We start from the raw sequence: 27847 nt of genomic DNA on the forward strand, positions 1-27847 counted from the left end.
AGGAGACTTTGGCAAAGAATAACATTTTTTTTTTTTCAGTGGTACTTCCTCCCCCTTCCCCCAATTGTTAGCAGCCTACAGGGTCAGGTGGGCGGTCCTCAGAGCTCATTCCTCCACTCCGGCTCCACTTGCAGGGACAGGCCCTCTTCACCCTCCCGCTCCTGGGGGAGGTAGTCGTGACTTTTGAGTCCTAGAAAGAGAGGGGGTGAGCTTTGTCTTAGTCACTTACCTCCTCCCTCAGCACTGCCCCCCTTCTGGCCCACCCTGGCCCAGCCATACCTGAGGTAGAGGGGCTGAGTTTGCTCAGACCTTGGAGTAAGTTCTGCCCCTGCTGCAGGTCCAGTTTGGCAGGGAAGGGGCACCCAGTATACCCCCCGTTTTCTTTACAGAACTCCAGGAATCTGTGGGGTACAGGAGCATTCATACACAGCTGCACAGGGCTGGCCGAGTGCCTGCAGAAGCTGGATGCCCAGCCTGGGTCCTGCATACCGGCCTATGCCTGGGGGCAAGTTGCTTAACCTTGGCAAATGGAGATGTTAAGATAAAACAGAAGGAAGATTACCTGAGCCCCAAGGGTGCTTCATAAAACTACAGCTCTCCTAGGCTAGGGGGTGGGTTACTGACTCAGTGGACAGGAGTTTGAGCAGACTGGGAAATAGTGAAGGACAGGGAAGCCTGGTGTGCTGCCGTCCAGGGGATCTCAAAGAGTCGGACACAACTTAGTGACTGAACAAGGCTTGTAGCCATCAAAAGGGACGGAGGGTGGGATGCTCACACTTTCCAGTCGGGGTCGTGGCCCAGCAGGAGCGGGTTGCCCACCACGATGAGCAAAGCCTTGGCCCGGGTCACTGCCACATTGAACCTCTGGTGAGAAGAGGTGGTGGGGGGGTCACAGCAGGGAAGGGCACCCTGGAAGGAGGAGTGCCCACCAGCCCACCAGCCCTCCAACCTTGGGGTTCTTGAGGAAACCCAGGTTAAAGTCCAGATCCAGCTGCACAAAGCTCTGGCTGCTCCGAACGGTGGAGATGAGGATGACGCTGCGTTCCTGGCCTTGAAACTCTTCCACAGAGCCCACCTAGAGGGGAGGGAAGCAGGGCCGGAGGCACTCAGCAGGGGACCCAGGAACCAGCCCCGCCTACCAGAGCCTGAGGACAGTGGAGGCAGCCAGGAAAGAGGACAGGACTACACTACGCTAGCTGAAACCTGAAAAGTGAATCCAGTTAAAGTGGTGGGAACTGGAAAGGCTTCTAAGGAAAGAAAACAGGATTCCAAAGAATACTAACTCGGCAGAGTTTTTCAGACTTTCCTGAAGATAATCACTCAGTACTTGTTTAAGTAACTCTAGGCCCTAACCCAGACCACCTGAATCAGAATTTCCACCGGAGAGGCCTCTAACTCCTAAAGTACCCATTTTCAACCCTGGCTGCGCAGATCGCAGATCACCTGAGGAGCCATAAAAGAACAGCTGCCCTGGCTCTGCCCCCAGATAGCTGTGTTAATTGGTTGGGTGGAACCCTGGCCCTGGCAGCACTAAAAGCTCTCCAGGTGATTCTTATCTGAGAAAGAGTGGAGCTAGCTGTCAACTGACTCAGGGTGGGAGAGGTGAGTGGGGACATCATCACAGGACAGGTCGGGCTGGCTTGGGAGACTGGACTTTATCCTTAGGGTAGAGACTTTAAGTCAGCCTGATCCTAAGAATCCTTCGGGGTAATTGCTAAACACACAGGCTTCCTGGCCCCAGCCCAGACCTACAACTTGGGATCTCCAGCAGTGAGAAGCCAGGGGAAAGCCCAAGTCCGTCTCAGGCAGCGAGGGTGGGGCAGGGGCTGGGGCTGTCCCAGGAACAGTAGGGCAGGGACCCAAGGAGGTGTCTGGAAGTGGGGGATCGAGGGAAACAGAAGTCAGGGAGGGAGTGTGAAACAGTGGTGAGGGTCACCTTCAAGTCCTTGATGTCGTCTAGTCCCCGAAGCTGCTTGTCAAGTTTGGTGATGCAATAACGGATTTTTTCCACCTGGAAGATGGGGACAGGTGCCTTTCTCTCCTGCCATTACCCCAGCACAAGAGGGAGCCAGGCAGGAGGCCAGGGAGCTGGGGGGCAAAGAGGAGGTACAACTGACCTCTGAGCTCTTCTGAGATATGGGGCCGGCAGAGAGGCCTGAGCTGGAGCCTCTGCCTAGCGGTCTGGCTAGGTATGGGAATGTTCCCTTGATGGGAACTGAGGGCCTGACCTGCTTCCGGTATGGGGAGATGACGCCCACACTTCGGGGGCTCAGACGGGCTTTGCCCTTCTTGGAGGAGGGGGCCAGGAGCTGCTTCAGGTAGGAAGTCACTGTGGCAGCCTCTTCTGGGTTGAAGAAGGACGGGCTGTTGCCCTCACGCTCATCCTTGCCCATTACACCGTGAAAGATGATGGGAAAGTCCTAGACACAGGGTTAGGGGAAACGTTCAGTTGGACCTCCCAGATTCCCTTCCCTTCCACCCCCAAACCCTTCCAGGGAATGGGGGATCCCAGGTAACTAAGGGCAGGGCTTGTGGCTTCCACTCAGAGACTCCTGCTACCCAGACCCTCAGTAAGAGGGAGCTGGGGTACAGGTCGGGGGAGCCTGAGCCCCAGCCCTTCTCAGCCTCACCTGTCGAGGCAGACCCTCCCAGCGGCAGAAGCGCTCTCGGTCAACGACATCCGCACAGGCCTGCAGCTCCCCATCATAATACAGCCGGTTAGGAACGTCCAAGATGGTGGGGTGAGACCTAGGAGGAGGAGGAGGAAGGAAGAGCAAGACCAGACAGGGGTAGGCTCCCCTCCACCTACTCAGACACCATCCTGTCCTGCCCACTGCATAGTAGACTCATTCAGTTACAGCTTTTGCAACTGGGCACTAGGAGACCTGGGTTCAATTCCTGGGTCGGGAAGATACCGTGGAGCATGAAATGGCAACCCACTCCAGTATTCTTGCCTGGGGAATCCCACAGAGAGTGGAGCCTGGTGGGCTACAGCTCATGGGGTCACAAAGAGTCGGACATGACTGAGCGACTAACACATACACATTTAACCACAGAAAGCAGAACCAAATGTGGCTCCAGAAAGCATCCAATCCACAGATTTCAAATTTAAAAGAAAACACCAAGAAATTAGGGACCCATTCTCAAGTCTCAACTTTGCCAAGGAAGGATAATACAAAAACATGTATCACTGACTATCACCATTACTGGATGAGATAATGTGTTTAAATAAAAAAATATGGAGGAGGAAATGGCAACCCACTCCAGTATTCTTGCTTGGAAAAGTCCATGGACAGAGGAGCCTGGCGGGCTGCACTCCATGGGGTTACATGACTGAGCATGTGTGCATGAGGGCAGAGGGAGATGGGTTGGTAGCAATAAACTGGTAGAACTAAAAAAAAAAAAAATTCCCAAAATACAAGCAGTACTAACACAATAGCTAACATTTATTTGCATTCTTAGTGGACTCATCTAAGGAACTAAAGATTCTTAGTGGACTCACCTAGGAACCCAACTGAGCATTTCAGATGCAAAACTCACTGACTAAAAAAAGTATACAGCTCTTTAACTTGAATAATCATTAATTGTCTGTATTATTCTCATTTATCCTTGGATTGCCTAGAAACTTCACCTGGGACCTGCCTCAGACATATTCCAGTGTCTGGGAACCACTGACCATGCCCTGATATACAAATAGGCAAACTGCTCTAGAGTGAGGGCACTTGCTAAGTCACACTATCTACAAACAGCAGTGACGGGACCGCAGAGGAGACCTTCCAGTTTACAGTCTTTCTGCACTGTATAGTCTCTGAGCAACAGGACTGTGGGATGGAGGCTACAGCTGGGCCGGCGGAGGGTGTGGGGTACCTGTAGTTGCGCAGTAGCTTGGTTATGAACTGGGGATTATAGCCATCCGGGCCCTTCTTGTATAGGGCGTTGAAGGTGAGCAGCCGCTCCAGCAGTGAGTACCCCAGCCCATGCTTCTGGGTCAGCGGGCAACGCAGCACAGGCCCCAACTGCCGAGGGTCTCCTGCCAGCACCAGTTGCCCTCCTGGGTTGTCTGCTTCTTTGACTTCCATCAACCCTGGAAAGTGGGGAGTGATGGGGAGAAAGGTATGTGGTGGGACCTCTCTGACGACATGTGGGGCATACTTGCAGCCCCCTCAAACCCCTCACCTGCTATGGCCACCAGGCTCTCTGGCTCCATGGCATGGCCAGCCTCGTCGATGAAGATGTGTGTGAAGTGATCGATGGGAAACTGGGCTGAGACCAACCTGGGAGGTGTCAGGCCAGGCAGGGGTCACACCCAGACTGTCAAACCTGAATGCTCACCTAGGCCGGCCCTCCCCCCAACTCCCCAGGAACCATCCTTCCCCATTTCCCCAGCCTGCCACCTCTTTACTAACACAACATTAAGAGATGTACACACACACACACTTCCCACCTGCTGGCAGTGATGAGCGTGGTAATTAAGACGCGATATTCCTGCAGCTTCTTCTTGGAAGGAAATACAAAATCCCCCTTCTTTGCATCCCAGTTACAACAGGGCTGAGAGTTGGGCAGGGAAAGGAGTCAGCTTGGCTTCACTGCCAATTTCATCCTCACTCTGGCTCCGGGGCCCCCAGGCAATTTTATTTACTTTCTCTCACTTTACACACAACTAAAGCCCAGAGAGGGCACCTGACCCACCCAAGGTCACACAGTGAGTATCTCAGAATGAGGGTCTCCTAGTTTCCTGACCCTAGTGTTTACCCAGAGCAGCACCCACTGTCCCTCAGCCGCTTGCCTTCCCTAGGTACCTTGATGTCCTCAGGGACCAGGTGGATATCCCTGCTGGGGGCCAGGAGGCGGTAGATGGAGCTGGGTAAGTGGACCCGGAGGCGCTGACAGAGGAGGTCAGCCCCTGAGTTGGACGGAGCGCAGGCCAGGATGTGGGCTTTGGGCAAGTGCTTCACCACCTGGGGTGGGGATAAACACAGTGTGGGAAGCAGCTTCTGGTCTCCCGGTGGAGGGGTGGTGCAGAGAAGTGTGGTTGTGACTCAGGCTGGCGCAGTGTGGCATCTCTCTCCCATTGCTAGGGGAGGGAGTGACTAAAAAGGCAAGTTCTGATCCCCAGCCCACTGCAGTCCAAACAGGACTTTATGCTAGAAAACTGCTGCAGTAAATATAAAAGGCTACCATGACTGGTGCTGAAGCTCCAACACTTTGGCCACCTGAGGCGAAGAGCTGACTCATTGGAAAAGACCCTGATGCTGGGAAAGACAGAAGGCACGAGAAGGGGACGACAGAGGATGAGATGCTTGGATGGCATCACTGACCAATGGACACAAATTTGAGCAAGCTCTGGAAGATGGTTAAGGACAGGGAAGCTTGGCGTGCTTCAGTCCATGGGGTCACAGAGTCCTACGTGACTGAGCGACTGAACACAACAACCATGACAGACATGAACTGCAACGTGGAGTCGTGCAATACTCAACGCGCACACAGTGCTCAAAGCCACACTGGCCCTTGGTGCCAGCTCAGGGGCGTGTGTTTGGGGAGCTGGAAGGAAGTGGAACCTGGGGACAGCTGCTTGGTTCCAGGGGGACTCAGAGTGTAGGCCATAGACTATAGGCCACAGGCTCAGGCCCCACCTGCTTGATGGCTTCCACTAGGGTGACAGTCTTGCCTGTCCCCGGAGGCCCAAAGATGATGTAGGGGGCGGGGCGGGTGGTGCCCATAACGATGTGCTTCATGGCCTGCAGCTGCTCCGGGTTTGACTCCAGACTCCGGTCGTACAGCCTGGCAGAGTGCCACAAACACGATGTTGTCGAGTCCTAGAAGCCTCCCTGACCGCATCCCCTACACCCATACTTCAAGTGGCCCTGGATCCCCTGCCCACAGTCTCACTTGAGCTTCACATCCGAGGGCAGCAGTGGGACTCCACGAGAGGCCACAGGGAAGAGCATGGGCTCAAGTGGCCAGCGCCCCGTCAGCTCCAGGGCACGGTGCTGCACCCGCAGGGGCTGGCGGTTGAAAGTGAAGTTCACCTTGAAAGTCAGCCCATCCACAAAGCGGCTCAGGAGGCTTTGGGAAGGGAGAGAGGGGGAAGCATTCCAGTAAGGAGGGGTGGGCAATAAAAGGCCAGGACTCTTTCCATCTACCCCAACCCCACTCGCTTTCCCACACCTGTAAGCAATCCTCTAGGAGAGGAAGCTGCTGAGGTACCTAAGGGTCCCCTGCTGCCTGCTCTGTCCCTGGGGTCCCACTCACTCTCGGGAGAAACACCCTCCTCCCTTGGCCTTTGGGCCGTCTGTAGATGTTCCTACAGCTCAGGGTTCCAACACCTACCTGGTGGAAAAACTCAGCTTGACCCGGTCCAATTCCACCTTGTGCACAAAGCCCTTGTAGGTGACGGGGTCCTCGTGATGTGTCTCGGAGGACAAAAGGGCAAATAGGTGGTCCCCCCGCAGCACTGAGGGGCGGCTCTCGGCCACCCCAGGAACCTAGGAAGCAAAGCACCAGCAAGCTTCTAGCCCGAGACGACCAGTGGAGGGCCCACTAAGACCCCCTCCTGAAACACAAGGTCTGATGAGCCACCTCTACCCTGGGGCTCAGGGAGCTTTGCTTCTTTCCTCTTCCACCAGACAGGGCAAGAGTCAGGGGAGATGGGGAAGGGACAAGTTTGCCCAAGCTGCTCAGAGATGCTGAGTCCAGGAGTCCTGGCAACCCTCCAGGGCACGATTTCAAGACCCCGGGGTCAGGTTCCCAGTAAGTCCAGCTGCCCTCTTGGCCAGTTCAGTTTCTACTCTGCCTTTAAAATCTTGTTCAAAACTCAGTTTCTGCAGGAAAATTTCCCTGATCATCCTCACTTGCTGTCTCTTGTCACTTGGTGCCTTTCTCAGCAAATGGGTGCAGGAATCCGTCCTCATGTGCAATTCTGGACTTATGTATACACATTCAACATCTAAGAGCTGGCGAGGTCTCTAAGAATTACCTTCCAGACTTCCCTGGTGGTCTAGTGGTTAAGAATCCACTTTCCAATGCAGGGGACTTGGGTTCCATCCCCAGTGGGGGGAACGAGGATCCCACATGCTGCAGGGCAACTAAGCCTGCATGCTGCAATGAAGATCCAGTGCAGCCAAAAAACCCCAAACAGATAAACAAAAAAGAACACGAATCATCTAGTTCAGCTCCATGCTTTTCAGGTGAGCGAACTAAGGCCCAGAGATAACGAGAGACTTGCCCAAGGTCACAGAGCAAAGTCTGGGCTAAAACCCCTGTGTTCTCTATTACCCTGCTCTGACGCCTCTTTTGGGGGGCCCAGATCCCTACTCTGCTCCTTGCTGAGCCCTCTGGGACAGGAACAGCATCATTATCCTTTTGTTCTGCCCACAGTCTGTGGGTTGGCTAACTTGAGTCCATTCTCCCTACTACCAATCCAAGCCCTGACCTCCAACGTGAGCAGACGGGGGTTCCGATCTATGGGGTCCCAGGTCATGGGCACCGACTCCAGGTCATAGTGCCGGATGTCGTGCTCCATCTGCAGCTCCTCCAAGTGCAGCAGCAGCCGGAGCTTCACCTCGTAGTTCCTCCACTTCAGGGTTGTCTGAAGCTGGGCCCTGGCAGTGACGGGTGGGGAGGTGGGAGGGGAAGGATAGGAACAGGATGGGTCAGGCAAACCCTGTGTCCCGGAGCACCTCTCCCTCTGCAGCCCTGAGACTATGAAAACGTCAGGAATCAGGGAAGACTAGAAGAGCAGAGAAGCAGATGGGGGTCAGAGACCTCTAAGAAGGGAGTCCCTGCCCGCCAACCTCAGACCTGCATTGTGGATCCTGGAGCTGGAAACACCCTCTCTCAAAGATCCTCCCATGACTTACACCCTCACTTCATTCAAATGTCACTCTCCGCTCAAATATCACCTCCTCGAAGAGGCCAGGACTAGCTGTCCTCTGCAAAACAGCACAGCCCATCCTTTACCCTGCTTTAACTTTAGTTAGTTCTTCATAGTACTCATCACTACATAAGATAAGATGAGAAATGCAACTACAATGTCAGGGCCATCATGTGAGTGATTCACCTTGAATGCAGCCTGGCACATGGTGTGTTGGCCAGTCAGGGGATGAATGAACTGAGCATGGAAGGCTGAGGACAGAGGCATGGGGCAGAAGCAAGAAGTGAGCAGAGAAGAAACATATAAAGCAGTGTGAAGGGTGCAGAAGGATGGTACTTACTTGATCTCAGCAATCTCCTTTGGGGCAGTGAAAATACTTGTTCCCCGAAGAAGGACGGGAAGCAGCTGTCTGAGGCGGGGAGGTGGATAGTATGTTCCCAGTGGCAAACTGAACTCCAGGTCATAGTTCTTAGCACTGCAGGAGGGGAACAAGAAAAGCCATTACAAACACAGAGACCCTTCACCTTCAGAGACTGAGAAGGCCCTTCCCTGGGGGAGGCACAAAGCCCTGCTTCAATACTATTGTTGAAAGGGGTCAGTAGCCTTTGCCCTAGAAGAGAGGACTCACTGTCTCATAAGGCTGCTCATGCCAAGGCTGGACCATTTTCATTTTTAGAAAGCATGATACTTGAAAGCATTAAAAATAATAATAATAATAATATATGGAATTCCCTGGCAGTCCAGTGGTTAGGACCCCACACTTCCATGGCAGAGGGGGGTCTGTCTTTGATCCCTGGTTGGGGAACTAGGATCCCACAAGCTGTGAAGTTATCTATATACATATATAAATAATACATGTTCATTAGAGAAAAAAAATCAGAAAAGAGGTAATTAACAAATAAATGGGTAAATAAACAACATGCTCACCATCCAGGGATAACCACTGTTAACTTTTTGATATGCAGCCTTCCAGACATTTTTCTTTGTCAATATGTATTATACAAATATATTTTAAATTAATTAGCCAATTAATTAATTAACTTCTTGGCTGCGCTGCATGGTTTGTGGGATCTCAGTTCCCTATGAGGGATAGAACTTGTGCCCCCTGCAGTGAAAGCTTGAAGTTCTAACCACTGGACCCGCAGGGAATTCCCCTATACATGTATTTTCAGCAGAAAGAGCACAGTGGTCTCACAGTTTGCTTTTATAGCTCAGTATTTTGTGAACGCCTGGACATATTAAAAAGAGATGTCTACACATATGATTCCATTCATATGACATGTCCAGAAGAGGGAAATCTATAGAAAGTACAAGAGTGGTTGGTGAGGGCTAGGAGGCGAGGGGGCAGAGGGGCCGGGGGGCAAAACGGGTGATAACTAAAGGGTATGGGCTCCTTTTGGGGGTGATGAAGTGTTCCAAAATGGATTGTGATGATGGTAGGGCCTAACTGTGAATATGCTAAAGAAACCACAGATTGTACACTTTAAAGGAATAAATTGTATAGTATGCAAGCTGTTTCAATAAAGCTGTTATGATGGGGAGGGGGAGAGGGAGAGGGAGAGAGAGAGAAACATGACCACCCCAGCTGCCTGATAATCCTTCATACAGTCAAAAATACTTGAAACTTTTCCACACTGTCCTCATATCTGCTTTTCTTCTTAGACAGAAAAGGTCTCTGAGGTCTGGAGGAGTGAAGAACTCACCGTTAGGAAAGGGGCCCACATGGTGATGTGGGGAGGGACCCCCCCCTCCACCAGCCTGGACTGGGCTGGACGGAGGACTTACCGGTCGGGTCTCTCTCCTTCCTCTATCCGCCTGGTCACCACAGGGTTTCGAGAGACCTGGGTCCGCTTGAAGGGAGTCGTGGGTTTCAGCTGTGCTGCCAGGGGACTGTGGGCCACAGCGGCTAAGAAGCGGGCGATGTAGAAAGTGCCAGCTCCTTCTGAGCCTGGCTCTCCAGGGCCCAGCAGCTCCCAGAGCACTGTGGCTGGGAAGTAGCCCACAAAGCTGGTCTTACAGTGAACATGGAGCTCATAGCATTCACCTAGGAGAAGGCAGCTGAGTGAGTCGGGTTGGGGAGGGATCTGCCCAGGAGCATCCCAACCCTGACATCCCCCAGATAGCCCCTACCCCAAGGCAAGCCCCACCAGCCTGCAACAGCACATTCCTGAAGCAACAGACCCTCCTAGGGCAGGCCTCTGGCCACCAGAGGCTCTTTGAGAACCCACTCACCTGGGCCCAGGAGGCAGGGCAGCTCCCGGTCTCCATTGCAGAAGGAAAACTGGGGGGTCCGGCAGAATGGGAAGAGGTGGGTGAGGGTGACAGGCTGGGTTCCTCCATTCCGAAGCCTGAGGGTCAGCACCTCCTTGCGGTTCAAATCCAGGCGGATAAGGAGCTGTCCATCTCGGGCTTCATGGGGCCCCTGGACCTCCACATTCACCCCATGTTTCCCATGCATATACTCAGCCCTGGGGAGAGCGGGAGTCAAGGGCAGGCAGGACTGGGGCAGGAGCAGACAGGACTGGGGGTTGCCCTCGGGAAAGTCATAGAATGGGGAGGATGGCCAAGTGCCAGCTATGCTCAGGAAACCCACCTCCCAACTCAGGCCAATTAGCTCCTTCCCTGCCCTCCCCTCAGTTCTTGCAGGAGGGAGCCCCTACCCCACCCCCGCCAAGCCGAGGCAAGCCCCAGTCACACGGTTTCCCACACGCCCAGGCCCCTCTTGCACACCCCATCACACACAAGCACACCTGTCATGAAAGATAGTGGCTAGCAGTGACCTGTGGTGTTTGCTCATTTCCAACCCCGGCTTCATTCTCCTCTTTTCTGGGAACCACACGTCGGCCCAGCGGTCGAGCCCGAAGAACCTGACTCGGGTCTTGGTGACGTAGGCCAGATTGGCAATCTTCATTCCATACAGCATGGAGGAGAAGCCAGGGGCAGGGGTCCCAAAGCTGCCGGGAGCAGAGGAGACTGGGGAGTGAGGGCCAGGGGGCGGCAAGCTGGGGAGGGCGTCTGAGAGCCACTCTGTGCGGGACAGGATGGGGCTGGGGACAGAGACTCAGGCCGGGACGGCAGGACTTCTTAATGTTTTCAGGGAAGGCAAGGGGACCCTCCCCAAGACTAAATATGATTGTTTTAAATAAGCAGCAGGTGGTGGACGTTGCACTTCTGAGGAGAAAAGTCCAATGGTGGGCTGTTGAGATGGAGGACTAAGGGAAGAGAGAGTAAAAAATGAAGACCTGGGGCAGGGTGGGGGCAATTTGGGACAGAAAAGATATAAACACTGAAGCAGAAAGAGTTAAGGCAGAGGGGGAAGCCGAAGAAGCTGATTGGTAGGGTGGTGGTGGGGAGTGGATCCCAGGTCCAGCCCGCTGGTGAGGAGTGAGGGGGCAGAGAGTGCAGGTGTCCAGGGTGTGTGGGCAAGGTGGCTGATCAGACAGCAGTGTCCCCCCGAAGTCAGAGGGTGCAGGTAGAACCCAAGCAGGAAGGGAAAGGATCCTCTCCAGAGATCAAATAGCTTGTTTGGGCCTAGAGAAGGTGAAGACAGGGAAAAGTGGTCAGAAGGACAATAATCCCAAGGTTCAGTGCCTGGAATTCAGTTTAGTCAACTTGACAAACACTTACAGAGACCTGTTATGTGCCAGACACTGTGCTAGATGCTGGGGGTTCAAAGAGGCCTTGAGGAGCACGGAGGGAACACATTAATTCCAGCCCCTGCCTGGAGCTCAGAGGGGAGGAGCTCAGACTTGGCGGCTTCCCCAGGAAACAGCGTCAGAACTGAGTCCTGAAGGATGAATGGGTGTCATTCAAGTGCAGGACGGAGCACAGAGTGTGAACCGAAGTGTGGGGGCGCGAGTGGGGGGAGCTGGGGGGACCACCCACTCTGACACTAGCTGGGTCACCTTGGGTCATTGTACCTCGCAGAGCCTCACTTTGCTCCTCTATAAAATGGGGTAACAGCAGACTTGTCTCCCGGGGTGGTTGCGTGGATCACAGGAGACACAGACACTGTGGTGTCCACTTAACCCAGTGCTTGGCACATAAGATCTCAGTAAGGTGCACTATGATTAGTATCACATCCAGTCTGGTTGTACTAGAGTGAAGAGTGCAAGGAGGGATTGGCAGGAGGCAGCAGAGGTGGGCAGGGACCAGGTCTCGCATAGTTTTGCACGCCAAGCCATGAAGCCTGCACCTGACCCTGAAGGCCAGCAGCTCTCCTCCTTTACTGGCACTTAAGGGCCAGAGGACAACCCCACATGTGACACGTCATAGACACATTCACGCTCTGGACAGCTGACCACCCTCCCTCCATGCTTTGAGGGGAATGAAAGCAAATCCTAGTTCCTAGGAACCATGGCCATCTCTGTTGAACTATTAAGGCTCAACCAGCATGGTCACTCACCAGCATTAAATAAGATCAGTTAAGGTTAAGGACATTTTCCTGGTGCCCCCTGCCTATAACTCTGCCCCTCTCCCTCCCCCCATGCAAGTGAGTGACACCATTCAGAAAACTTTGAATTGGCTCTCATTTGTCTTAAAAAGATAGTAAATCATGTGAAAACACAATAGAAAATGCTCAAGAAATGTTAGCTACTATTATTAGTATCCTATTAGTAGTAATAGTAGTACTAGTAGCAGCAGTAGTAGTTAAGAGTAGTAACTTACTTCCAGCCTGCACCAGAGGCTACACTGTGGTTACACAACCACCCCATGTTGGTGGGTTTTAAGCAGGGGAGTGGCAAGATCATATTTGCATTTCAGATCACCCAGGCATCAGGAATGGAGGATGGATTTGCTGGAGGCAAGACTGTAGGCAGGGAGACCAGTTAGAAGAAGGCCATTGCAACCGTCCAATTCAAAGTTGACAAGGGTCTGAACAAGGCAGTGGTCAGGATGGAAGAGGAGACAGATCTGATATTTAGAATAAAAAATTAGCAGATTTTGGTTTCGGACAGGAGAGCAAATGTAGGCTGGGAAGAGGGAGGAGTCAAGGACAATACCAAAAGCAGTGGCTTGGCTTCAGGGACTATTCCTGAGATAGGAGGGAGACACAGGAGGAGGAAGAGGCTGGAGGGACATATGGATCTGGACATGGTCAGTCTGAGATCCCCATGGTCCACAGGCAGCTAGCTCCATGAATCAAAAGCTAAGAACTCAGGCCAAAGTCAAAGCAGACCCTAAAAATAGGGAGACGTCAATAGTATTTACAACTATGGAAGTGTTCAGGATCTTCTCAGGGAGTGAGTCGTCTGAGAACCACTGAGGTCAGCACAACCCAGGGAGGGATAGAAAACAGAGCAGGAAGCTCCTGGAGAGGGAAGAGAATCAGGAGGAAGGCTCACAATCAGGTATCGGGCTCAACTGCTGCTGAGGGGCTGAGGCAAAGGGATTGAAATCAACCCTGGTAACTTTCATCAGGGCCCCTTGGTCAGTGAGTCACTAAGTTCCATGAATCGGCACACACTCAAATGCCACAGATGCCAGACTCCACAGGTATCTATGATACCTGCAGCCATCTCAGGTCCTACTTTTAAGTCATTAGTATAAGAAGGATTACCCATATCCTTTTTACGTGAATATTCTATAATCTACTACTCTAACGAGGGGCTTCCCTGGTGGCTCAGTGGTAAAGAAACCAGCGGCAATGCAGGAAACACGGGTTTGATCCCTGGGTTGGAAAGATCCCCTGAATGAAACGGCAACCCCCTCCAGTATTCTTGCCTGGAAAATCCTGTGGACAGAGGAGTCTGGTGGGTCACAGTCCATGGGGTCACAGAAGAGTTAGATGCGACTAAGGGACTAAACAAGTCTAAACAAACAAAAGCTCATGTGCCCTGAAACACCCTGGAGCTCTCCGCTTAGTGGTAGAGAAAAAACAGGACCCTGAGGGGACTGAGCAAACCCAGGAGCACAAATCCTGTCTAAAAAGAGGAAACGCTACTTATCTCTAGAAAGAGGTTACCAGGCCCAAGATGGCCAGATCTGGCTTTTAGAAGCCCCAAAGTACAATTTTAAGGTGAAAGCTTCCATCTTTGGAAGCTTCTGCATTGACACATGAGCAGGAGGAACTCTGCAAGCTTTGCAGCTTCTGTGATAGGTGCTATGCCTGTGTGCTAAGTCACTTTAGATGTCGGACTCTTTGCAACCCCACGGACTGTAGCCTGCCAGGCTCCTCTCTCCAAGGGATCTTCCAGGCAAGAATACTGGAGTGGGTTGCCATGCCCTCCTCTAGGAGAAAGGTACTACCACCTAAGTATTAATAGCTTTCAAATTATTCTTCATGTCTATTACCACTATCCAAGTTCACTTGGTTTAACGTGACATCCATAAAAATTAAAAAAAAAAAAAAATTTTTTAAATCACAAACTTAGTACATATTGTTGAAAAAAAGCACCAATTCTTGCATTAAACATCTAGTCATTTGGATTTCAAGGGGAAAAAAGATGAACAATTCAATAGAATAACAGAATATTCAACTTAAAGAGCAAACTCCAACGACTCAGGGGTAAGAAAAGATTCTCCAAAAATAGAGAAATGCAAATTAAAGTAAAAATGAAGTACCATTTTGTTTCCATGAGACTGACAAAAAAGAAAACAGTCACAACATGTATTACTATGTGGGAAAGAAAACTCTCATACATTGCTGGTAGAAAGTGGAACTATTACAACCATTTGGAAAACATCCTGCAACATCTCCTAACATTTGATATGGAGGTATCCTTTAACTCATGGGAATGTATCCATGGAAAAGAAACATACCAACATATAAGAACATATGTGCAAGGAGGCCTATTGTAAAGTCCTTCACATTGGCCAAGAATTGAAAACAAATGTCCATCCATAGGGAGATAGCTGAATAAGCTATAAACACTCGTACTACAGAATATCAGACAGCTATTTAAAAGAATGCATCACATCCATTTGAAAGACTAAATGTAAAAGGTTGTCAACACCAAATGTTGACAAGGATACAAAAACACCAGAATGCTCGTGCATTGTTGGATGGACTATAAAATGGTACAATCACTTTAGAAAAAGGTTTGATGGTTTCTTGTAAAGCCAAACATAATACTCTGATTTTTTAATAAAAATATTATTATATTGTTCATGAAATAAAAATTCATAAAAAATATAACATGACTATAACATATCGTGTAGACCTACCACTGGTATTTATCCAATAAAGACTTGCGGGAGAATGGGTGAAAAAAGTATCAAGCAATTCCAGACTGTTATTTTATAGACGAAACAGGTTAACAATGCAAACACTGAACCTCTGGCTGCCAGCAATGCTGTGTGATGGCCTGGAACATCAAGTGTCAGGTTATATGTATTGTCCAAACTTGTACAGTCCAACAGCAGGCAAGGTCACACCAGAAGACCAGTTTAAAAAAGACTTTGTGGCCAACTACCAAAACAGAGGTTAAGCAATCTGCCCAAGATCACAGTCTCCAGTACATGTATGTAGATCAGGGTTTCAAGGTCATCGTTTTCAGTTTGGGGCTATTTTGAATAAAACCGCTATACACACACACACACACACACGCGCGCGCGCTTCCATGTTGGCTTAGCAGTAAAGAATATGCCACAATGTATGAGCTATGGGTTTAATCCCTGGATCAGCACAGCAACCCACTCCAGTATTCTTGCCTGGACAATCCCATGGACAAAGGAGCCTGGCAGGCTATACAGTCCATAGGGTCACCAAGAGTTAGACATGATGGAAGTGACTTAGCATGCATGTGTGCATATATACACATATTTTTTCCCCCCACCTTGGCCAAGCGAGCTGCATGTGGGATCTTAATTCCTGGACCAAGGATCTAACCCAAGCCCTTTCTTTGCATTGCAAGCGTGGAGTCTTAACCACTGGACTGCCAGGTAAGTCCCTGTGATTTATATTCATATAAGATATACTGTTGTTGTTGTTTAGTTGCTAAGTCCGACTCTTTGCAACCTCATGGACTGTAGCCTGCCAGACTCCTCTGTCCATGGGGATTCTCCAGGCAAGAATACTGGAGTGGGTTGCCGTGCTGACCCAGCCATTTCCTTCTCCAGGGGAACTTCCTGACCCATGGATTGAACTCAAGTCTCCTGTTTGGCAGGCTAATTCTTTACCACTGAGCCACCAGGAAAGCCCATAAGAAATATTGGTGGTAAAAGAATACCGAAAGAATTGGTAGTAAAATATTGGTGGTAAAAAGAAACCACTGATAACACAGAACACGCGTGAATATCAAACACGTTATGCCGAACAAGAGATGCCTTACATAAGAGAGTACATACTACCTGATTCCATTAAATAAAGTTCTAGAATAGATAGTATCTCAAAAAAAAAAAAAAAAGAATCAGAGCAGTGGACACTGGGTGGGTAAAGGTGAGGACTAAATAGGACAGGAGATGAAGGAACTTTTTGGGGTGATGTTATGTTTTATATCTTGATAGGGTGTTGCACACAGGTATATGGATTCATTAAAACTCACAGAATGGGACACTTGAAATCTTGTCTATTTCACGGTAGGTAAATTTTACTTTAAAAAAAAAAAAAGAAGGTAAACATGTGAACTCCCTGGCTGTCCAGTGGTTAGGATTTTGCCTCCTTACTGCCTACGTACGGAGTGGGTTCAGTCCCTGATCTGGGCACTAAGATCGCACAAGCTGTGCAGAGTGGTCCAAAAAAAACCCCACTGTAAACAAATTTTTAACTCTTAGATCAATAGTTGTAATAACAACAATCACGCTGAAGTGTTCAGGGGTATTTGTAACTTATTATGAAATGCATCAAAAAAATTAAGATAGCTAGATGGGGACATCCCTGTTGGTTCAGTGGTTAAGACTCCACAATTTCACTGCAGGGGGCACTAGTTCACCCCTGGTCAAGGGACTAAGATCCTCACATGCCCACATGGTGCAAGATAAATATAGCAAGACAGATGGATGGCAGGCATGTGTCAAATATTAATTAAGAAATCTAGATGAGTGGCCATTGCAACGCCCTGATCTGCAGGCCCGCAGAGCTGTGCTCAGAAGCTGACCTCGGACCCTACTGTCCCTGCGTCTTGGCTGCCCTCACTCTGCCACCTGCCTTCGTGCTTGCTGCCTCTGCAAATGGATTACAAAGGCCAGAAGCTAGCCGAACAGATGTTCGAGGGAATTTTCTTTGTTTCCACAATAGTTGGATTTATCTACGGGTACCTGGCTGAACAGTTAGGGCGAAATGTCTACATAGTTATGGCCGGATTTGCGGAAACTTCCTCCGTGGCCTATATATCGCCAGCACCCCATCAAGTGGATACCTGTTCAAGACTCAAGCATAGAAGAAACCAGGGGAAAGAAAAGAGGTGTGCTAAAAGTAATTGACTGGGATTTTCATGACTCAGTTTTTACTACTGCACCTGCTTTTGTTTTGTGTGACATGAGCTAAATTGTTTTTTGTGAGGAACATGCTCACCAGCCCAAACTCAAGAATGGACTTGGAGACATGAGGTATAGCGGAAAGCGAAGCTTTGTGGTCTTGCAAAATCAGGTGTCTGATGGGCAGGCACACCCACAGTCCTTACACAAAGCAAGTTATCCTAGCATGCAAGCCCCTCTCCCAGTTCCTCACTGGAGTACTATGCAGTGAACCATCTTCCTGGAAGTCGCCTAGGTTTGTTTTCCTCTATGGGCCGGCCCCTCCCTGACGTCTTGTTTCCTCCTTTCCTGTGCACCTCTTTCCGTTTTTTTTTAATGTTTTGAATTCACCAATAGGGTGAGCCTGTGTGAAACCCTTGTTTTGAATTCACCAATAGAATGAACCCCGGGTGAAAAATCCTAGGCATCCCACCTTCCCTTTGTTTGCCAACTTTCCAGTTTTATATGGCTAATAGCTCCTTATGACCAACCTAGATAGCATATTCAAAAGCAGAGACATTACTTTGCCAACAAAGGTCCATCTAGTCAAGGCTATGGTTTTTCCTGTGGTCATGTATGGATGTGAGAGTTGGACTGTGAGGAAGGCTGAGCGCTGAAGAACTGATGCTTTTGAACTGTGGTGTTGGAGAAGACTCTTGAGAGTCCCTTGGACTGCAAGGAGATCCAACCAGTCCATTCTGAAGGACATCAGCCCTGGGATTTCTTTGGAAGGAATGATGCTAAAGCTGAAACTCCAGTACTTTGGTCACCTCATGCAAAGAGTTAACTCACTGGAAAAGACTCTGATGCTGGGAGGGATTGGGGGCAGGAGGAGAAGGGGACAACAGAGGATGAGATGGCTGGATGGCATCACTGATTCGATGGACGTGAGTCTCAGTGAACTCTGGGAGTTGGTGATGGACAGGGAGGACTGGTGTGCTGCGATTCATGGGGTTGCAAAGAGTCGGACACGACTGAGCAACTTTTCTGATCTGAATAGCTCCTTATGGCTGTTACACCAGCAAGGTGTCACTGAAAGCTAGCTATTTTTGAAAATGGATCACTTTACATTTTTTAGTTCTTACCTTTTCCTATACAAAACATGAGCTAAAAAACACTTATGCTCAGCTGTGTATAGATATTGTTCTCCCTCTATTTCATTTCTCCGTGTTTTAATTTATAAATAGTTTGGACCTTGTCTTCACAAACTTCCTCTGAAATGGTTCAGGTCTACAAAATGATGAAGGTTAAAGCTTCATAAATGATACTACAATTTAACTATCAAAGTTTTATAATTCATTATAAGTAGTTAGGCTGTTTTAATGTTTTCAATTAAAATTCAGTGCAATTCAAAAAAAAAAAAAAAGAAAGAAATCCAGGTGAGGTGAAACAAAGTATGACCCTGTGGGGGCCCTCCAGGGCACAAAAGCCTATCTGTGTCCCTTGCTGCTGCTTTGTAGAAATAGACTTCATTCAGCCTCCTTGACCTTCCCAGCATTCCAAGGGGCAGATTCAAACAGTTGTTAATCGGGGAACAGAGGGAAATACGGAAACAAGGTGGGGAAGGGGGATGTGCAGTCTAGAAACAATAGTGCAGCCTTGGGGCAGGGTCCTATTTCCTCCTCAAGGAATACACATAACAATAGCTTTGCCTGCTAGGAACTAAGGCCACCACCCAGGTGGATGACAGTAATTTCAGGCAGAGCACAATATTCCTGGAGCACCACCCAGTTACCTCACCACCAACCAATCAGAAGAAAGTCACTCACCCTGCAGCCCTCATTCCAAATTCTGCCTATAACAATTTCTCCTAGAAAACCCTCAGGGAGCTGCCTAAATCACCTGTTTTCACTGCTTGGCCCTGTAATAACCCTTTCTCTGCTCCCGACTCTGACGGTTTGGTCTATTTGGTGTCATATATGCGTGGGGCACACCAATTTGTGTTCAGTAACAAGGGTATATGGTTGTTAAATGTCACATTATTTCAACTTTTCATTATGTTTGAAATTTGTCATAATTAGATGTTGAGGAAAAAAACCCAATAATGCAATTAGAAGAATATACCAGACAATTAGGAGTCATTTCTGTGATGCATTGACGAGTAAGAAAATCAGGAGATGGAAAATGTGTATAACATGATCCTTTTAAAATAAAACAATAACAAAAATACCCTAATTGATATGAGATACCTTAGTGTGGAACAAAATGTGGCAATGTAGGTGGGATGCTGATATGAGAGGTACCTGCGTGCTGGTTTCAAAGTTGTGTCTGACTCTGAGACCCTATGGATTGCAGCATGCCGGGATCCCCTATCCTTCACTATCTCCTGGAGTTTGTTCAGATTCAGTTCCATTGAGTTGACGATGCTATCTAATCATCTCATCCTTTGCCACCCCCTTCTCCTTTTGCCTTCATTACCTGACAAAACATTAAGGGTTCCCACTCTTTCACTCTCAACTACCTGCTTAACTGTTTGACAGTAAAGAATCTGCTTGCAACGTGGGAGACCTTGCTTTGGTCCCTGGGTCGGGAAGATCTTCTGTAGAAGGGAATGGCTACCCACTCCAGTATTCTTGCCCAGAGAATTCATGGACAGAGGAGCCTGGCGAGCTACTGTCCATGGGGTGGCAAAGAGTCAGACATGATTGAGCGACTAACACTTTCACTTTAACTGTTTGATGTATACTTCTCCAGGCTCTTTTTCTTGCATTAAAAAATATATATATTTTTAAGTACACATATTTTTTTGTGTGCTACACATACTATTCTGCAACAGACTTCTTTCACCACCATGGACACCATGACAACATTTTACCAAGCCGCCTAGTTCTTTTGAATGGTGGCAGAGGATAGCACAGTATGAATGCATTGTGATGGGTTTAACTATTTGTTCAGCAATAGATAGCTAGGGTGCCAAAAATTTTTGGCTATTTCAAATGTTACAATAACCATCCCTCTGGGTCAAAGAAAATGAAGAAGCTTTACTTTGATGTGTGTGCACCCCTGCATTTAAACTGTGGTCAACCACTGGACCACCAGCAAAGTCCTTGAGATTTGTATTCACATAAGAAATACTGTTGATGTTGTTAGTCGCTTAGTTGTGTCTCTTTGGGATCCCATGGACTGTAGCCTGCCAGGCTCCTCTGTCTATGGAATTTTCTAAGTCAGAATACTAGAGTGGATTGCCCTTTCCTCCTCCAGAGGATCTTTCAAGCCCAGGCATCATCAGAGTTGGGTCTCCTGTGGCTCCTGCATTGGCAAGCAGATTCTTTCCCACTGAGACGGCTGGGAAGCCCCCTTTACTTTGATAAGTTCTGCCAAATTGTCCTTTAAACAAGTTGTACAAACTTACATTCTCACTGAAAAGAATTCGAGAAAATCCCTTTCCTAGACCCTAACACCAGAAACCTTCAATCCTTTAAATTTTTGACAATCTGATAAGCAAATGAATAGTTCAGTTCAGTTGCTCAGTTGTGTCCGACTCTGCGACCCCATGAATTGTAGCATGCCAGGCCTCCCTGTCCATCACCAACTCCCCAAGCTTGCTCAAATGAATGGTACTTTGTTTACATTTTCATTTCCCTGATCACGACCATAATCAAGTATCTTTCCTTCTGTTTATTAGTCATTTATATTTCCTCTGTGAACGGCTTGATGATCTCATCATCTTCCCAAGCCCTATGAACTGTTCCTCCTGCTTCTGACGCCACACCTCTCTAATGGTCCATCCCTTTAAGAGTCAGCAGGAAGTGAAAGTGAAAGTGTTAGTCACTCAGTCACGTCAACTCCTTTGCAACTCCATGGACTGTAGCCTACTAGACTTCTCTGTCCATGCCATTTACTGAAGTGGGTTGCCATTCCCTTCTCCAGGGTATCTTCATGACCCAGGGATCAAGCCTGGGTCTCCTGCACTGCAAGCAGATTCTTTACCATCTGAGCCACCAGAGAAGCTCTATAGAGTCCACAGGAGTTATCAGCAAACACAAATCAGATCATTTCCCCCAACTTGACTCCACAGACTACAGGACTAAATCTAACCCTTTAATATGGCTCTCCTGAATGCTCCACCATTAAAAACGATACATCAACAGAAACAGAAAACATTTATTAAGCACTTACTACCTGCTGTTCTAAGAAAATCCTTGCATTATCTCATTTACTCCTCACAACAACCCTTTGAGGCAGCAACTATTATCATTCCATTTTAGGGAAGAAACTGAAGGACAGGTTCCCACCCCACACCCATTCTAAATGGCAGCTCAGCCACCCCAGCTATTGTACCACCGCACTCCCCTCCAGACTTTTCTGCCACAGTTGGATATCCTGGGTGTGTATCGCCCTGCCCCTGGTCTCTGTTGTTTGTTAGGTGGAAGATGACTAATTTTTTAGACCTGGTTCAGGAAAGCCTACTAGCCTGAGGAATGGTATTTCAAAACACAGTATCAGATTGTTACTGGCAGAATAGCCATTCCTCAGTTCTTGTCCTCTTGAGGCAAAGAATTCAACTGAGAGACAAAGCAGTTTCAAGCAGCAGGAGTTTTTAGGTGAAGCGAAAGTATACTCTTGAGAAGGGAGGAGAGTCGGCTATCTGGGAACCAGAAGCAGCCCCGCAGTTAGGGCAAGGTAGGTTTTAACAGAAGGGTGGAAAGTCCTTCCTGGTGTCCTGAGGTACCTGACTGACAAATTGATCGACAGCTTTAGGTTATTTAACTTTTATCATGTGCAGGTGTTTACCCATAAGCACCCAGGCAAAACCTATGGGGGCAAGGGGGAGGTACAAAAACTTGCAATGCTGATTTATTATAAAGATAGCATAATGAGCCTCTGGTTACTCTGAGTCACCTCTTAGGTCTCGGTGTACCTGAGCCAACTGGTGATGGTGGTTTGAAAAGCCCTACTGTGTTCCTGACATCTTGCTTGGTCCTGAAACTGGCTGGAAACTTAGCAGTTCCTAACGAAAAAAGGGAGGATGTCTGGGTGTGTTCTGGTCACCAGTGTCCAGGTGTGGGGGGAGGGGGAAAGATGGCCCTATCCAGAATGGGGCAGGACCTGCTCTTGTCTGACTAGCTACCTAAGAAATGATCTTAATGGGACTTCTAGTTCTATGTTTTACAAACTGGATTGCAGCTCTCAATGGGTAAAGACCAGACCAGGGCTTTTGTACAACTGAAGTAAACTAGAATAAAAAATATCAGAAGTTAGAGAATGAGGCCAAGCTTTGTTTTAAGGACACATACTGTTCTGTGAAAGCTGTGTATACCAGACCCTATATTAAAAAGCAGAGACATTACTGTGCCAACGAAGGTCTATCTAGTCAAAGCTATGGTTTTGCCAGTAGTCATGTATGGATGTGAGAGTTGGACTATAAAAGCTGAGCGCCGAAGAATTAATGCTTTTGAACTGTGGTGTTGGAGAAGACTCTAGAGAGTCCCTTGGACAGCAAGGAGGTCCAACCAGTCAATCTTAAAGGAAATCAGTCCTGAATATTCATTGGAAGGACTGATGCTGAAGCTCCAATACTTTGGCCACCAGATGTGAAGAGCTGACTCACTGGGAAAGACCCTGATGCTGGGAAAGATTGAAAGCAGGAGGAGAAGGGGATGACAAAGGATGAGGTGGTTGGATGGCATCACCGACTCAATGGACATGAGTTTGAACAAACTCTGGGAGATAGTGAACGACAGGGAAGCCTGGCGTGCTGCAGTCCATGGGGTTGCAAAGAGTTGGACATGACCAAGCGACTGAACTTACTAAGTGACTGAAAGTAAAATGTAAACTTTCACTGTGGATAGAGGTCCAGAATGATCTTTCTAAAAACACTGATTCTCTCAGTGTCCTACTTTGCAACTTTTTGTGCTTTCCTATTTCTGTTAAGATTAAAAACAAAAACCCCACATCACCTCCCCATGGCCTACAATGGCCCACCCAATCCAGCCCCGGCCTCCCTCTGACCTCATGTCACCTGCTCACAGGAGTTCACCTCCAGCCTTGGAGGTGCTACTTCCTCTGCCTGAACTGCCCTCCCCTTGTCTTACATCTGCTAATTCCATTTATCATTCGAGATTCTGCTCAAACATCACTTTCTCCAGGAACTTCTGGTTCCTAGACTCGGTCAGGTCTCCAAGTCATAGTCTTGGGCATCCTGGGCTTTTTCTCACAAGCACTTATCAGAACAGTAGTTAAATAAGTTTTTTTTTTTTTTTAAGTATTTGTCTTTAATTGCCTCCTTCTTCCTAGTTAAGTTCCTTCTGTGTATCTACAGCAATTCACAGTTTTGTTTTGCTCATAGACGGCATTCAGCCAATATTTGTTAAATAAAAGAATGAGCCTCTTGCCCAAGGCAGGAATGATCTCCTCTCAGAAACTTTCTCATGATGCCAGTGCTTATTCCATAACGGACTCCTAACCAGCAATGTTAATGATAGCTGCCACTTCCAAAGCCCATGCACTCTGTTACCAGGGGAAATGCCTTACCTATGATATTTTATTTTGGCCTCACACAACTGAGAGAAAGGCAGTATTTTACACACTTAACAGTTAGGGAAATTTAGATACGTGGTTAAAATCAAATGCAACTAGTAAGTGGCAGAGTCAGAATTTGAACTCCAGCTATGGAAACATGATCCTAGCTCCTGAAGCTCAGAATGTCATGTTTATCTACACATCTGCCACTCCCTACTAGCCTACACTCTTTAGAGGCAGGAAGCAGGGCACAGGCAAATGGTAGAGCCCCCATTAAATATATTTGCCAAATGAATAACAAGAGGTGGGAAAAGTTAATAAGAGTTGAGAGCAGGGTACTTCATAAAACTATAAAATAACCGATTAATAGCTGGAAGGGACCTATTCTTCTCAGTGGGGGAAGCGCTCAAAACTCCTGATACAGGGTAACTTGCTATAGCCCCCCTACAACCTCTTCCCTTGTAGATCAACTCTACTTACTAATTCTTTTAGATTCTGGGAAGCATTTATTGAGCATCTAATACATACAAGGCTCCACGCTGGAGACTGAGGGAAGGCTCCAACATGATGAAAGGCCTGTCCCCGTGTTCAGAGGCTCTACAGTCTGGTGGAGAGACGTGCTCTAACACAAGGTAGGGTGTCACCCAGCTATAATCAGGCTTCGAAGGAGGAGCAATGAGAGCCCAGAGAAGAAGCAATGAATTTCCGTGAGGTCACAGCATAAGAAAGTTCTCTCTAATCAGAACAGAAATCTCTTCCACTTGGTGTATTTTTTTTTTTCTTTCCGCCTATGTCACTTAATTCACTCAGTTTTCGGCATCTCACTTAACCAATCAGGGACTGAAACCAAGCAAGTGCAGTGAATGCCCGGAATCTAACCATTAGGTCACCAAGGAATTCCCCGAGGGGCCATGTTGAGTGAACCCAGTTCTGCCTTCTGAAATGACACCAAAGTATAATCCTTTCCCCTCAGGACAGTCTTTAAAATATTCACCAATAACTACCTTGTCCTCTCCACTTTTTCTCTTTCCAAGGCCAACATTTCTCCATTTCTTTGATTGGGTTTCACAAAAAGAATGAATCAACATAGAAGCCTTTCCTCCTTCTCCAAGTACTAAAATGCTATCTAGCCTTCAAAGCAAAGGACAAGGTCAATGCCATCCTCTCTATCAAATTCCCTAATAACTACAGGGGAGTTGTATCTTACTTGCCTAAAAACAAGTACATACTAAAAAAAATTACTTTTGAAATCCCTTAGATTCACTCATAATGAATGGTATATGTGGTTTCCTATATGCCTGTTTGTGGCTATCTGACAAAGCCTCTCCTTGAAGAAACTTCAGTCAGGCCCCTCTCAACCCTCTTCTGCCTTAGGCTTCAACTTTGCCCCACCCTCAAACCCTTAACGCTGTCTCCGAGTGATTCTTCATTCAAGAACCCCTCACTCCGGTGTTGGCTATAAATCCCAGCTGTCTTTGCTGTTTTGAGATTGAGAAAGAGCTCCTCCCATGGCAGTGAGAGAGTGAGTGAAGTGAGTGAAGTCGCTCAGTCCTGCCGACTCTTTGCGACCCCGTAGACTGTAGCCCGTACCTACTGCAATAGTCTCGAACAGCTTTCCTCACCATTTAAACAAGCATCAGAATGATAGTCTCTTTAACAGAGCCAAAAGAAGTAGTCGACTTTTGTTCAGTCGCGTTGTACCTATTTTTGTGGACACAGGTGAATTCATGGATGTGCAGTGTTGATGATGTGACTCAATGGTAATTGTTCTCTTTATTTTTCCTCCAGCATTTTTCTTATTATCGGTATTATAGTCCTCATGCTATGTTACTATTTATTGCAGCATACTGTATGTATATCACAGCCTCTCCTGCTCCACTGGCATTATGTATTTTCCCATCAGTATATTCCCCACAGTGCCCAGCACAGTGTGGGGACATAAAACAGGTCAGCGTCTTTGCTCCTTCAGGTGCTACTCAAACCCATTAAATGTCCCTCTTAAAACGTGACAGTCATTACTGAAAACAATATTCCAGAAATGATCCGGTAAACCTGGAAAATCACTTACCTCCTGCCCCCCGCCCTAAACCACACTTTTATAAAACACAGTCTAACACTTCTTTGGCTCTTATAAGCAGCCATACCCGCCTTTTGGTCTACTGAAACCAAGATCTTTTTTCAAGAGGTCTGTTAGTAAGCCTAAATTCCCACCACCCAGTATTTATTTAAGTCTTTACATTTATCCCTGTTAAATTATTTCTTGGTCTTTGGCCCAAGACCCCAAGACTGCAGCCTGTTGATAGAGGTGTTTTTGAAGCACAATTCCGTGGTTTGACAGGGAGAAGTCTCTTTGCTTTTCACTTGAATGGGAACAGGAAAGGAGGACCAAACAGCGTTTAGCCACAGGATGAGAAGGGGCCTCGAGGAGACCGGCCCCCGCGCGGGTCTCCATGGAGAAGCCACAGGTGCTAATGGAGGTTTGGTACGTACGCAGTTGGTGCCCTTTCCTTCTTCCCCGAGCTCCCTGAGACTCTCGCTCCTACACTGGGTCTCTTCAGCTCTCTGGGACAGTGAACCCCCGAGGAAGCAGCCCCTCAATGAAGGGGCGGAGGTCCCCGCTAAGCTCGCGCCAGGGCGGGCAGCCCTCAGCAGGAAGCTCGTTCCCCGCTCTTCTGCAAAGCCTGGGCTCCCTTCCCCCACGCCGAGCGCTTACCACCCTCAGCCCCCAACCCCCGCGGGCGGCGCGTGGACGCAGCACCCGGCTCCCCCAGACATGTCCAGCGCCGCCGCCGGGGGAGCAGGCTGTGGGGGAGGTTCTCCGCCCGGACTCGGCGCAGGGGCCCGGCAGGGGCAGAGCTCGGGTGGGATGCTGGCGGCGCTGGCGGCGCGGGCGGGGCGTGGGCACCGCGCAGGAGGGGGCGCTGCGCGGCCCCGGGACCCGCCGGAGCCACTGGGGGAGCTGCCGTTCTCCCGCGCCCCTGGGCGGGAAGAGTGGCCCCGCCGCGGGGGTAGCGGCGGTAAGCTGGGCCCGCGTTTCGGGGCCGGGGAGTGGGCCGGCCCGTACCTGGTCTTGAAGTCCTGGTTATAAATGGTCCTCAGCCGCTCGCGATCTGTCTCCCTGTCCTGTCCCCGATCGACCAGGAAATTCTCGAATCTCTGGCCCGTCTCCCGGAGCTGCCGGCAGCTGAACTTACTGGGCATCGCGGCGGCGACTGCGGCCCAGGCAGGAGGGTTCGTAGAAATGAAACTGAAACTCGCCGCCGCGGCTGGAAGTTGGCGGTCTTAGGGTGAGGGTGCTGGAGGGGAGAAAGCCCCAACTCCGACCCCAGATCCGGCAGGATCCCTTCTCCCCCCACCAGGTTTCCCTCTACGGTTCTTTTCCTACCTGAGCCTTCCCTTCGGTCTCTTCGTCCTATCCCCTCCCCCTCTTCCCATTAACTCTTTGCTAAGGAGTCTGACCCCTCCCTCAGGGCCCTCCCCTTACCCCAAGCTCCCTCCCCTGGCTTTCAGCCAGAATCTGAACGTGGCTATCGCCTGGGGCCCCCTGAACAGTCCGGGAGGACTTCATAGCCTCAGTTTGGACAACTCCCACGCCCATCTCCCAGGGCTTCGCGACTTATTGAAAAGCAGGGGAGCAAAGGGCAGGGACTGGGACCTGGGTCGGCTGCAGCTGGACTGGGGCAGCTCATCCAACACCTCCCCCAGACAGCCTGGGACATAGGCAAGTACGGAAGCAATAGGCACGCCCCCCTCCCCCATTTTCCCTTCTCCGGCTCGCAGACGCTGGGAGGAATGCGTAAGAGCCAAGAAGTTTGGGGGAAGACCGAGTGTCTCTGATAAAGGTGTGTACGCGTGGGAGGGAGGAACAAGGAGCTTTGCCGGGACGAACAGTTCATTACTTTTTCTGTCACAAAGGCTTCGTTATGTGGAAAGGCTGGCGATCCCTAGCCTTAAGCCACATATTTGGGCACTTAATGCACCCCAGGCTGTATTACTCTTAACTGTTACTAGTGTTTAGCTAAAGGTTGCCCCAGTCATCAAAATATTAGCTTCTGGAGAGCAAGAGACTGTTAGGTTAGGCAATAAATGGTTAATAGCTACAGCATCGGTACCAGG

At 49.0% G+C, this 27847-nt stretch overlaps 1 protein-coding gene across 4 annotated transcripts; it reads right to left on the minus strand.

Moving 5' to 3' along the window:
* Positions 1 to 7: 7 nt before the first annotated feature.
* MOV10 (Mov10 RNA helicase) lies at positions 8 to 27231 on the minus strand. Of its 4 annotated transcripts, none has more exons than XM_019956804.2 (21): positions 27216 to 27231; positions 26796 to 26997; positions 10624 to 10827; positions 10106 to 10341; positions 9659 to 9917; positions 8214 to 8348; positions 7433 to 7601; positions 6331 to 6485; positions 5890 to 6066; positions 5634 to 5781; positions 4800 to 4958; positions 4445 to 4548; positions 4177 to 4274; positions 3868 to 4084; positions 2631 to 2748; positions 2229 to 2420; positions 1937 to 2011; positions 950 to 1075; positions 776 to 864; positions 280 to 401; positions 8 to 190 (listed from the first exon to the last, which is right to left on the minus strand). In XM_019956804.2, exons 2-21 carry the CDS (start codon positions 26930 to 26932, stop codon positions 99 to 101), a joined length of 3012 nt encoding a protein of 1003 aa, XP_019812363.1. In that variant the 5' UTR covers positions 26933 to 26997; positions 27216 to 27231; the 3' UTR covers positions 8 to 98. The 4 variants fall into 4 exon arrangements, 3 of the variants coding, with proteins under 3 accessions (XP_019812363.1, XP_019812362.1, XP_019812364.1); XM_019956803.2 differs by lacking the exon at positions 27216 to 27231 and adding an exon at positions 27117 to 27186; XM_019956805.2 differs by lacking the exon at positions 27216 to 27231 and having other exon boundaries at positions 10654 to 10827.
* Between the last annotated feature and the right edge of the window lie 616 nt (positions 27232 to 27847).

This window comes from Bos indicus, chromosome 3, assembly GCF_029378745.1.
Source record: "Bos indicus isolate NIAB-ARS_2022 breed Sahiwal x Tharparkar chromosome 3, NIAB-ARS_B.indTharparkar_mat_pri_1.0, whole genome shotgun sequence".
NCBI classification, from domain to species: Eukaryota; Metazoa; Chordata; class Mammalia; order Artiodactyla; family Bovidae; genus Bos; species Bos indicus.